Source organism: Ranitomeya imitator, chromosome 3 (assembly GCF_032444005.1).
Source record: "Ranitomeya imitator isolate aRanImi1 chromosome 3, aRanImi1.pri, whole genome shotgun sequence".
Lineage (NCBI taxonomy): Eukaryota > Metazoa > Chordata > Amphibia > Anura > Dendrobatidae > Ranitomeya > Ranitomeya imitator.
In genome coordinates, this window is record NC_091284.1 from 762373943 (window position 1) to 762388120 (window position 14178).

General features: G+C 41.4%; 1 protein-coding gene across 1 annotated transcript; it reads left to right on the top strand.

The window, feature by feature from the left end:
• Positions 1 to 9508: 9508 nt before the first annotated feature.
• On the top strand, positions 9509 to 11034 carry LOC138672347 (uncharacterized). Its single transcript, XM_069760284.1, has 3 exons — positions 9509 to 9880; positions 10162 to 10321; positions 10397 to 11034. Exons 1-3 carry the CDS (start codon positions 9847 to 9849, stop codon positions 10977 to 10979), a joined length of 777 nt encoding a protein of 258 aa, XP_069616385.1. The 5' UTR covers positions 9509 to 9846; the 3' UTR covers positions 10980 to 11034.
• The last annotated feature ends 3144 nt before the right edge of the window (positions 11035 to 14178 follow it).

Genomic DNA, 14178 nt, shown 5'->3' on the forward strand with positions numbered 1-14178 from the left:
TCATTAACGTCAGTTTCTGTCCTCAATGCAGCTCTTACATACTATTTTTAATAGGAAAGAAATAGCTCAGGCCCCAGATTTACAGGTTCATCATTTGTTTAATACAATAAAAAATGTTGTGCATTGTATTTGTTTTTATGCTATTAATCGAAGATTCCAGAACAACTTCCAAAGAGATTAGAGGTGAACTCCAAGGTCAAGGTACATCGGTATCAGCACTATCCGTCACTGGCCAAAGTGGACGTGATGGAAGATGACCAAGGAGGATATCACTGTTGAAAGTAAATAATAAAGAAGCTAAATGGAATTTGTCAAAATGCATATTGACAAGCTACAAAATGAAAAGAACATTATACCTACCATGATACATGGAGGAGGCTCGGTTATGTTTTGGGGCCTAGGTACTGCATCTGGCACAATGTATATTGTATCTGTGTAGGTTTACAATGAAATCTCAAGACTATCATGTTATTCTGGTGTGAATTGTGCTGTCCAGTGTCAACAAGCTTGGACTGAGTTAGGTCATGGTTCCTCCAATAGGATAACCCAAAACAGACAGCTAAACACATCCAAGAATGACTAAGAGCAAATCATTGGACTATTCTAAAGTGGGTTCTGCAAGCCCTGATCGAAATACTGTTGAACATCTCTGGAAGGAGCTGAAACATGCAGTGTGGAGAACGCGACTTCACCCCTAAGATAGCTGGAGCAGTTTGTTCACTAAGAGTAGACAAAATATTTATGGACAAGTGCAGAAGTCTCATTGAGTGTTACAGAAATCGTTTGTTTTCAGTGCCTCAAAAAGTTGTGCAACCAAGGGTACCACCATTTTATTACAGGCTATAAAGGCACAGATGATTGGCCTCGGGGAGACCAAAACATCCAACACTGCGGAGACACCATCACGTGTTTCTCAACGCAGTGATTCCAGAACACTGCCCCCATCCCTTATGGGAAATATGCAGATGCATGTAAAGAAGCTGCGGAGACACCATCACGTGTTTCTCGACGCAAGCAGTGAATAGCCAGGCCTTTCCCTGGGAAGGAACAACCACGGGAAGGGCAGCATCCTATGAAGGAAAGCCATCTATGCCAAGCATGGTATCCATCCACAAACAGCTGTTTTTTTTTTTTTTTCTTCCCTCAGATGGGAAAATCCACGGTCCAGAAATCCAAGACCAAAGAAAAATCCCAAACAGCTGCGTCAAATCCAAAACACAAAAGCTGTTCCCATCATCATCGGAAAATTTCAGTTTACTACAACATCAGAAAAAACAAGTCAAGACATATTTACAAGGTATCTCCACTTCTTCACCTTCCAAATCCCTTCGGCATCCACCTCCCCCCTTCTTCTTTTATCCCATAGAAAACACACATACATCTTCCCCAAAATCACTTTTAGACTATTCTTTACTACAATTTCCTTTCTCTTAAAAACATACACATTCCTCACATCCCATAATACTTCCTTTATACATGCAACTATTAACCACAACACTCTCTCCTTCACTCCATCACACATTCCCAAGCCAAACATGAACAACTCGAATGATAACAAGCTCACACCACACAATTCTTTACACAACGGTCCCATTCTTCCAATCACCTCCCTAGCATAATGACAATTCCAAAACATATGTATTACACTTTCCCTTCCACCACACCCACCTCTCGGACACATATCATTTCTCCCCAACCCACGATTCTTCTGAAATTCCCTAACTGGTAACACTCCATGCAAAGACTGCCACACAATCTCACTCTGCCTATTCGTCATACCGTCTAACCGCACTTTCTTCCATACTTTTTCTATATCATTCCCTCTTACCATGTTTATTCCACACTCTGTCTCTCTACATTCAATCATCCTATATACAGCCTTCTTATTACTCAACAACCTAACATCCACATCACATAACTCATACTTCACCAAAAATTTATAAACCCACACATACCATCTAGGCACGTCAAAAGCAACCGGATACCTCAGATCCCTCTCTCGCCACTTCAAACAAAATATATACGCCCCAAACAAAAACCTACACGGACAAGAAAACTTGCCATCCATCCTAATCACCCTCAACACAAAAACCACAATATTTACACCAAAAAACACCTCAAGGTTTGGAAAACCCAACCCACCTTTTTCTAAACGTTTCACCAAAACCTCCCTCCTAGCCCTCTCCATTCTAGAATTCCACAAAAACACAAACAGAATCCTATTTAACCCCCTCATACACATATACCCCGGCGGAAAGACCACTGCAATATATAAGAAAATAAGCAAAATCACACTTTTAATAACTAAGATTTTTCCAAAAAACAAAAGACTTCTCATCTTCCAAAAACGTAACTTCCGCTCAACCTTTCCTTTCGCATCATCCCAACTTTCTTTCCCATCCAAACTCTCTGAAAATTTCATCCCCAAAACCTTAATAGACCCAGTCACCTCATTCACTCCTACATCCTTACTTAAAACCCCTCCCCCAAAAACCTTACACTCACTCTTCTCCCAATTCACCTTAAATGCTGACGCACCACAAAAAATAGACGCTAATAACTTCACCTGCCTCACAGAATACTCTGAATCACACAACACACACACGTCATCCATATAAGCACTAACCTTCCATTCCCTCCCTCCACCTCCTGGCACTTGTACTCCTCTAATCACTTTATCTTTCCTCAACATACAAAGCAACGGTTCAATCGCACAAATAAAAACCACAGGAGACAAAGGACAACCTTGTCGCACACCTGAAAAAACATTCACTCTTCTACCCACAGAACCATTCATCAAAACACAACTATAAATGTCTTTATATAAGCTCCTCACCCTCCAAACAAAATCAGGCGGAAACCCCATTCTCACTAATACCCGGAACAAAAAACTATGTGATAACCGATCATACGCCTTTTCAAAGTCCAAACTCAAAACAAATACACTCTTCTTCCGACTCATACAGTCCCACAAACAATCTCTCAACATACACACACACTCATGTATACGTCTCCCAGGCACCGCACAACACTGTTCATCCCCAATCACACTCTCTATCACATCACGCATCCTATTCGCCATTACTTTCGCATAGATCTTATAATCGCAATTCAACAACGTTATCGGTCTCCAATTTTTTAAACTCTTCAAATCTCCATTTTTAGGTATTAACACAACCATCCCTGCACGCATACTCTCAGCCACCTCCATACTAGACCACATATACTTACACATATCCACAAAATCCTTACCAATCACATGCCACATCACCCTATAAAACTCTATAGGAAGTCCATCCTCTCCTGGAGTCTTATTTAACGCCATGCTATTCATTACCTTCCATACCTCATCACCTGTCACCTCACCCATCACTCTCTCTCTCTCCATCTCACTCAATTTATTTTCTAATACACTTAGTACATCCTCCTCCAAAGCCTCATCCCTCCACTTCACTGCATACAGCTCCTCATAAAACTTAGCCACATGTTCACACATATCCTCCCCACTTACCTCTCTTCCATCCTCTGCATTCAAAACACCCATACTCTGCTTTTTCCCAAAAACCTTTTTCAAGAAAAACCTCGAACACCTTTCATCTTGCTCCATTCTATCAATTTTTGCCCTAAAAATAATACTCTTCCCTTTCTCTTCCAAAAACTCTTTAATTTCTTTTTTAACCTTTTTTATCCCCTCCTCCACCTCCATTCCTCCTTCCCTCAATTTATACAATAAACATAAACGGGCATTCAACTTAACAAACTTTTCCCTCTTAATTGCCGCAAATTCATACCCCACACTTTTAAAAAACTTTTTTGTCTGCCTCTTAACCCAATCCCACCACTCACAAACATTCCCAAAACTTTCCTTACTTTTACACTACTGTTCATACTTTCTCACATACTCCTTCCTCACAGCTTCATTTTCCAACAATTTCACATTCAATTTCCACAAACCCTTTCCAAACACACCACTAACATTAATATCTAACTCGCACAACACACAAACATGGTCCGAAAAAACGACCCTATCCTGCTTATATCCAACAGGAATAATATTTTTAGAAATAAAACAATAATCCAACCTGGACTGTGCTCTTCCACTATCAGAAAAAAAGGTATCTAACAAAGGGTTAACCTTACACACACGCTGCATATCACTCAAATCAAAGTCAGTAACTAACGCCAGCAAAACTTTTCCAGACACATCCACATTCACTCCCCCCACATCACAATTCATATCACCCACAATCACCACAGGCACTCTTCCTGGAACAAAAAGCTTCACTTTTTCAAATAATAACTTACGCTCATTTTTTTCTACTGGCGCATAAATATTGATAACACAAAACTTAACATTTTTATATTCAAAATTTGCTAAGATACACCTCCCCACCTCCACCACCAAATAATTATTCAAAACCACCTCCTGCCCCTTAACTAAAATACCCACACCATCATTTCTATTATTTGCACTACCAGACCACACAGACGCACCATAAGACCACTCATCCCCTTTCACACCATCCACAATCCCACATTCTTGCAAACAAAAAATAGATGCACTCTGCATAGCTAAAAAATCCAAAATTGCTGCTCTCCTCCTCGCTTTCTTAAAAACTCTCACATTTTGAGAAACTATAGAAAAACCCATACTATAAAAACAAAAAAACAATGCAAAAATTACCACAAAACTACACACATTACACAAAAAGCCCTTGACAAAGGTCAAGACTCACAGAAAGGAGAGAAAAAAAAAACAGATCCACTGAGCTTTCATTTTACCCAGTATCACCATTGTCCTCCTCTGCCATTTGGACTGAACAGCAAGTCTCTGAACCACTAACCCCTTCGTGCTCACTCCATTTTTTTTTAGCTGGCCCAATTTTCCTCTTAGGCATACTACTGCATGCCTCATCACTTTCCCCATCCTCCTCCCTCTGACACTTATTCGCACCCCTGTCCTGATCTGAAGAAAGCCCTCTAATATTCTGAGGATCTGAGGGGTGCACAGGGCTCTCAGCTTCAGAAATACGCACGTCTTCCTCCGTTGCATCCATTGCTTCCTCAAGAGAAAACATTTCAGGCACAGTAGAGTCATCATCTTCTTCCTCATCTTCTTCCTGATCTTCCTTATTAAACCCCTTGTCTACTTTTTTTGCCGCCAACCAAAACTCCTTATCTTCCTTCTGTGCATCACTCATAGTACCACGGGGTGCTAGCACAATGTCATCTGGAGTCACAGAGCGTCTTTCCCTCTCCCTCTCCCTCCTTTCCTCTCTCTCCATTCTTTCAGTTTCCTTCCTGATAGTCGCCAACCTCCTCCTTCTCTCCTCCTCCTCTCTCCATTCACTCTCTGAGCGTCTAGGCACCCTCCACGGACAATCCTTATACATGTGGTCACTACTACCACACACGTCACAGGTCTTAGCCATCGGGCAATCACCAGCCATATGCCCCTCCTTCTTGCAGTTTCGGCAACACTGCCCCTTCTGGCAGTCTGCCTGGACATGTCCAAAAGAGAAACATCTCCTGCAAAACAGAGGCTGCCCAGGGTACGTGAGGAAACCCCTATGCCCTGCCACAGAGAAGTTCGCCGGAGGGTGTCTGAACCCACCCACACTGCCAGGATCTCTTCTGAACCTTACACGATATTTGTATCGACAATTGAAGATTCCTAAACAGTTCACTTGCTTCTCTCCCTTTGAAACAAAGTCACAATACTGTGAGAGGAAGCTCTCCAACAATGCAGGTTCAGTAAAGGGGTTATAGACAGTGATAGTCACCTGCCTTTCCTGAAGACCAAACAGTGGTTCACATTTGACTCCCTTCAAACAGGGATCTCCGGCATGATTCCGAAACCACTCATAGACATTCAGGCAATAATGCTCCGACATAAAAGTAACATCGTAGTTACCTTGATTAGGGAACTCATTGATGCTATAGATGTTCTCCCGCTTTCCTCCAGCCTTTTCCTCAATAAGGTCACGTACAATAAAGACCACGCTGTTCCTTGCCCGAATAGATGGCTCCAACGTCACTCGGATGGTGTTCTTCACATAACTCATCTTCAAAGCTGTCGGTACAAACGACCACAGAAAAAAACAGAATTCTCTGCAAAAGGGTCTGGATTGCTCCAGAAAACCTCACTCCAGACAGTTGTTTCGGGGTTTTTGCCCCTCATCAGTGTGGAGTAGGAATCTGGCTATTAGGAGCAGTGCCTAGTAAAAAGGCTATAAAGGCACAGATGATTGGCCTCGGGGAGACCAAAACATCCAACACTGCGGAGACACCATCACGTGTTTCTCAACGCAGTGATTCCAGAACACTGCCCCCATCCCTTATGGGAAATATGCAGATGCACGTAAAGAAGCTGCGGAGACACCATCACGTGTTTCTCGACGCAAGCAGTGAATAGCCAGGCCTTTCCCCGGGAGGGAACAACCACGGGAAGGGCAGCATCCTATGAAGGAAAGCCACCTATGCCAAGCATGGTATCCATCCACAGACAGCTGTTTCGGGGTGTTTGCCCCTCATCAGTGTGGAGTAGGAATCTGGCTATTAGGAGCAGTGCCTAGTAAAAAGGCTATAAAGGCACAGATGATTGGCCTCGGGGAGACCAAAACATCCAACACTGCGGAGACACCATCACGTGTTTCTCAACGCAGTGATTCCAGAACACTGCCCCCATCCCTTATGGGAAATATGCAGATGCACGTAAAGAAGCTGCGGAGACACCATCACGTGTTTCTCGACGCAAGCAGTGAATAGCCAGGCCTTTCCCCGGGAGGGAACAACCACGGGAAGGGCAGCATCCTATGAGGGAAAGCCACCTATGCCAAGCATGGTATCCATCCACAGACAGCTGTTTCGGGGTGTTTGCCCCTCATCAGTGTGGAGTAGGAATCTGGCTATTAGGAGCAGTGCCTAGTAAAAAGGCTATAAAGGCACAGATGATTGGCCTCGGGGAGACCAAAACATCCAACACTGCGGAGACACCATCACGTGTTTCTCAGCGCAGTGATTCCAGAACACTGCCCCCATCCCTTATGGGAAATATGCAGATGCATGTAAAGAAGCTGCGGAGACACCATCACGTGTTTCTCGACGCAAGCAGTGAATAGCCAGGCCTTTCCCTGGGAAGGAACAACCACGGGAAGGGCAGCATCCTATGAAGGAAAGCCACCTATGCCAAGCATGGTATCCATCCACAGACAGCTGTTTCGGGGTGTTTGCCCCTCATCAGTGTGGAGTAGGAATCTGGCTATTAGGAGCAGTGCCTAGTAAAAAGGCTATAAAGGCACAGATGATTGGCCTCGGGGAGACCAAAACATCTGCAGATTGCAAAAATCTCTCATCATTAACGTCAGTTTCTGTCCTCAATGCAGCTCTTACATACTATTTTTAATAGGAAAGAAATAGCTCAGGCCCCAGATTTACAGGTTCATCATTTGTTTAATACAATAAAAAATGTTGTGCATTGTATTTGTTTTTATGCTATTAATCGAAGATTCCAGAACAACTTCCAAAGAGATTAGAGGTGAACTCCAAGGTCAAGGTACATCGGTATCAGCACTATCCGTCACTGGCCAAAGTGGACGTGATGGAAGATGACCAAGGAGGATATCACTGTTGAAAGTAAATAATAAAAAATCTAAATGGAATTTGCCAAAATGCATATTGACAAGCAACAAAACGAAAAGAACATTATACCTACCATGATACATGGAGGAGGTACTGCATCTGGCACAATGTATATTGTATCTGTGTAGGTTTCCAATGAAATCTCAAGACTATCATGATATTCTGGTGTGAATTGTGCTGTCCAGTGTCAACAAGCTTGGACTGAGTTAGGTCATGGTTCCTCCAATAGGATAACCCAAAACAGACAGCTAAACACATCCAAGAATGACTAAGAGCAAATCATTGGACTATTCTAAAGTGGGTTCTGCAAGCCCTGATCGAAATACTGTTGAACATCTCTGGAAGGAGCTGAAACATGCAGTGTGGAGAACGCGACTTCACCCCTAAGGCTGGGTTCACATTGCGCTAGGTGTGTCCGTCTAACGGACTCGTTTTTAAGTAGTAAAAACGCAATGTAACGCACATACTAACGCGCCCATAGACTTGCATTGTCTGACGCATCGTGACGCATCCCTAAATTGGTATGCGTTTGTCACATAACGTTTTTTTCTGACGGACCTTCAACGCGGCCAAGCTAACGCACTACTAACGGAAGCGTTCATTCTGCCATAGAAGGCTATGGCAAACGCAGTCAGACGCAAATCATGAAAAATTTCCAAATAGAACCACACGTTTTAATAGCATTTGAGGGTGGTCACATGTGGTCATGTGACAGGAAATGTGACTTCGGCCATTAAAATATCCCACTCACACAAAGTCTCCTGCACGTGACAGAGTGTTTTGCCGTAGCTCTTATAAATTGTAAGTACATTTCTATATATTATATATCTCTGTATACATCATGGGAGTCTGTAATGTCCGTCGGATGTGTGTGTACTAAAAATGTATTGTTTTGTTGCACACAGATGTCGGATACAGATGTCAGCAGCAGCAGCGTGTCTGCGATTTTTTCTTCTGAGTCGGTAGGCTTGCACTTTAAAAAACCATGTTGTGTGAAACTCCATTGTATTGAGCTAGGCATAACAATCCTGTTTATTGTTTTATTGTGAATAGGAGTCTTCTGAGCCCGAGGCTGTTAGACCTCCCCCCAAAAAACACGCAAAAACAACAAAGGTAAATAGCACACATGTTGAATTTTTCAGGCATAAATTTATTGATCCAATGAATGTTAACATTATTTAATGTTAAAATATTTTTTTTTACATTTTACATACACAATAGGTTGTGGCACAAGGAGGACAAAAAAGAAAAAAGGTCCCTAGACGTCTGTCGTCGCCACAACTGCCAGTGGTAAATATAAAACTAGAAATATTCTATCCAATATTTACCAACAATCTATCTATTCACTTTCTATCTACTATATCTATAAACTATCTATCAACTATCTATCGCTCCATCTATTTGTCTATCTATATCTATGTATCTATCTATCAATATCTATCTATCTATCTATCTATCTATCTATCTATCTATCTATCTATCTATATCTATCTATATCTATGTATCTATCTATATATCTATCTATCTATCAATATCTATGTATCTATCTATCTATCTATCTATCTATCTATCTATCTATATCTATCTATATCTATCTATCTATATCTATGTATCTATCTATATATCTATCTATCAATATCTATGTATCTATCTATCTATCTATCTATCTATCTATCTATCTATATCTATCTATCTATCTATCTATATCTATGTATCTATCTATCTATATATCTATCTATCAATATCTATCTATCAATCTATATCTATCTATCTGTGTATCTATCTATCTATATATCTATCTATCAATATCTATGTATCTATCTATCTATCTATCTATGTATCTATCTATCAATATCTATGTATCTATCTATCAATGTATATCTATCTATCTACATCTATCTATCTATCTATATATCTATATATTGCTATATCTATGTATCTATCTATCTCTGTATATATGAATATGGCCATCCAGTGAAATTGACACTATCAACATAACGTTTTGTGTTTACATAGTCCAAGTCAGCGACAAAAAAAAAAAGGATTGTCGTTGACCAAGAGCCATTGACTATCCACAATGAGACACTTATTAACCTTGTGGAAGCCAACCCCTCCATATGGGACCAGAGCGACAGCTCCCACCATGACATCGTGAAGAACCGGAAGTTGTGGGATCAAATAATCTGTCACTTTGATCCCCGATACATGGAGAAGTCGACAACCTCAAAGAAAAAAATTGGTAAATATTGGTGACGTAACATCGGAAAATGTTTAAAAAAAAAAAAAAATTCTATCCTATCAACCTATCCACTTGTTGTCTGCTATCTATCTCTCAATTATCAACTATCTGTACACTATATATCTATCTATCTATACACTATTTCTACACTATTTCTTATCTAACAACTATCTATCTACTATTTATATATCAACTATCGTAGCAAACTATGAACAATTTTTCCTATATCTTAACACAATCTACTATTTTTATATATATATATATTTTTTTTAAATTTAAAGCCGATGCTGTCCATACCCGTTGGAAGTCCATCCGCGATCGCTTTGTCCGTGACTACCGGAACAGTCAAAATGCACCAAGCGGATCAAGTGGCAAACGGGTGACACCGTATGTGCATTATGACCAACTGCTCTTTCTTCAGAAAACAGTGTCTCAGCGCTCGTAAGTACAAGAAGGTCTGTGTGCGAGACTAAATTGTTTAAAGGAAAATGAGTAATTTTTGTTTTTGGGTTACAGCACGATATGCAGTACCGCTGCTCCTAGACCAGCAGAGGAACTTGAGCCTTCTTCAGTGGAACCAACGCAACCTGAAGATGTGTCTGGCATCAGCGAGCCACGATCTGCGGATAGAAGCAAAGTTGCTGCAGGTGTGAGTGCCCGGTTGCAATCACAGCGTGGACGCAAGCGAGCATCTCAAAAAGATGAAGCAGATGCAATTATCGTGGATGGACTCCAACGGGTAGAGGACATGTGTCGCAGTGAGCTCAAAGACCTGAGACGAGAAATTACCGAGCTGCAAGCACGCGAGTCTGTATACTCTGCTAATGAGTGGAAGCTACTTTTATTATCCTATGTGCCTGTAGCACAAAATATCCCGGCACATAGAAACCTTATGTTTCGACAAAGACTTAACGAGCTTGTAGAGGAATTTGTGGGCACCGAGGAACCCGCTCTATCGGGAAGAAGAAGACTGGACATGCCGCCCTACAACCCTCAATATAGAGGCCGGGGTGAAACGAGCGTGGAACCTCAAAGACAATGTAGCAGTCCATCATATAGTTGGGCAGACAATACTCCCGTGCAGTACCAAAGTCTTTAGTACAGTTCACTGTCCACAGCCAGGTGCAATTACCGCGTTGGAATTTTTTTTTTTGGGGGGGGGGGTTTGTTGTTAATTTCTATTTTCCTTTTTTTTTTCATCCCTATGGGGTATCATATGTTACACCTGTGTACCAACAGTTTGTTGGGAAAATACAAAAACATTTAGTAAACTGTTTCAAATTTCAGATTCTTGTATGACTTTAACTTTAACTTTTTACACGACATAAGGTAACTTTTTACACGACATCAGGTTAAACAACATAACTTTTTACACTACGTAACTTTTTACTCGACATCAGGTTAAACAACATAACTTTTTACACTACGTAACTTTTTACACGACATCAGGTTAAACAACATAACTTTTTACACTACGTAACTTTTTACACGACATCAGGAAGACTTTAAATTATTTTCACACGTGTCTGTCTTGCCATGGAACCTGGCCTTCATGTGTGAAGTAGTGTGCAAATTGATCACGAATCCTCATTATTTGTGATGCAGAACGAACTGTAGTCGATTCAATGCTACTGAGGTTCGACTCACAATCATTGGGGTCTACCAACTGGGGTTCATGTCTCGCCACAAAATTGTGCAGACAGATGCATGCCTTCACAACACGGTCCACATTGTCTGGTTGCAGTTGCATGCAGGTTAGTAAAATCCGCCATTTTAATGTCAAAATCCCAAAGGCACACTCCACATAACGTCTAGCCCGGCTCAAGCGATAATTAAAAATGCACCTGCTGGAGTCTAGACTACGGCTTGAGTAGGGCTTGAGGAGATTTTGTCCTAGTTGGAAGGCCTCATCACCAACTAAAACATAGGGCAAACTTGGGCCTTCGGTCCCCGGAAGAGGTCGTGATGACGGTATGTTTAAACTTTGGTTGTACAAACATTGGCCCATGTTGGAGTCTCTGAATACTCTGGAATCGTTAGTCCGGCCATAAGCTCCAATATCCACAGCAACAAAACGGTACCTGGCATCCGCAATCGCCATTAATACTATAGAAAAGTATTTCTTATAGTTATAGTAGAGGGAACCACTATGTGCAGGTTTCTGAATCCGAATGTGCTTTCCGTCCACGGCACCAATACAATTGGGGAAATTAGCCACATCCTCGAACTGTTGGGAAATTGCTAGCCACATTTCTGATGTTGGTGTTGGTAGCACAAGTGGTTGCAAGTTGTTCCAAATGGCATCACAAGTTTCCCGAACCAGTTGACAAATTGTTGACTTCCCAAGTCGAAACTGGTAATGCAGTGACGCAAAAGTTTCTCCGGTAGCCAGATATCTGTTGACATTCAAAAACAAAAAAAAAAATTAGGATTTTAATGATCATCTAAAGGCTAGTTTACAATATAATATACAATTGCAAAATGAACATTAGGCCACACGATACCGAGATCTAGTCTTTGTCAATAGAATGATAAAAAAAATGTATAATTACCTCACAGTCACTACTAAACGTTGCTCCGCACTGATGCTTTCACGAAAAGTGCTGCGATGATGATGTATCTCATCCTTCACATGTGAGAGCAGAACATCAAAGGTCTCAATGGACAGCCGTAGATAGCGTTGGAATTTGAAGGGATGATCCCGAAGCTGCACATACAGGGTGTGAAAGGCACCATATGTACTCCGCAAGAAATTCACTTCGTGGATCCAATATCTCCTTTGCGAACTACGCTTTCTCTGCCGAAGTCGCAACCGCATCAAGCGAAATCTGACGAGCTCAGACACAAACATCTTGCTAGCAGAAGTTCACTCAATGCTTTCAAAATGGAGAATGAGTCTGTGCCCACACCCGACAATGACAAAAGGGAAAAAAAAAAAGAACAACTTTATTGACAGTGACAAACGCAGACAAACGGATACTTCGTAAACGGACATCAAAATGAAAAAACGCGATCACATGCGTTAACGCTAGCGTTACCGTGACGACGAATTTCACATATTTTTGCTCCATTTCTGTACATGCGTTTAACGCATCCGTTTAACGCCATGTACTTGACGCAATGTGAACCTAGCCTAAGATAGCTGGAGCAGTTTGTTCACTAAGAGTAGACAAAATATTTATGGACAAGTGCAGAAGTCTCATTGAGTGTTACAGAAATCGTTTGTTTTCAGTGCCTCAAAAAGTTGTGCAACCAAGGGTACCACCATTTTATTACAGGCCAGGTACATTAGTTGGGGTTATTTTTATTTTCCTTTTAAACCATAATTCAAAATCAAAAAAGCAATGTCTGTTTTTTATTAGTTAATATTTAGTAAATTTACCGTAAGTTAAACATTATTTTTCTCATTTTCAAGCTATTCAAAACTTTTGTCCATGTCTGTATATCATATTTTTCTGATAGTACCCAAGGGGTTCTTGTTCTGTCTGAGGCTATTAGAAATAAATGAATCTAATGAAATTTGATTCACCAGATTTGCTTGAATATGGCATGGAAATTCAATTTGCATCAAATTTATTTAACAATAAATGGAGGTGTTCAAAAATAGAAAATATTATTCCTACCTCTCCTCTCACTTGTCCTGGTGCAACTGTGGCACCCCAGGGTCCTGGTCGTCACAGTAACCTTGCTTTCCTCACGGGGAGAGTGATTTTACATTTGGAAGCGATGAACGATGAAGTATATCTTTTACCAGGTAATCAACAAACACACAACATGTTCACACTCCAGGCCACAAGGGGGAGCTTTTGATCCTATTCCTAGGTGACTCCCTTATATATATTGTTGTTTGGAGGGAAAGTGAGTGAGAAAGTGCCAGGAAGCAGACTGGAGCATTCTGGGGCAGGAAGAACTTATGAGAAGCCGTGCAGCCACGAGAAAGTGCTGCAGCTTCTGGATAGAGATACAGAAGGAAAGGACATCGTTCAGTGAGAGTGAAGGAGAGCGAGGCACAGGCAAGGACACCAGGGGGAGGACAGCAATGAGCAGACTGTCTCCCTGGCAAAGCGCAGACAACCGGTAGCCGGTACACCGAGGTTGTAAGGGACTCTAAGAGACCGGCAGGACAGCTGAATTGCGAGTTACCTGTCCGCCATACACACCTGCAGACACAGTAACACATAGAGTCCGGGGTGTGATAGAGTTCCTGTAAAAAGGCTCGAGTTACCTGTCATACAGGTATTGCCCTATCCTATATGGGGGACAGAGAGAAGAACTGTGAGGACCTTATCTGAAGCCAT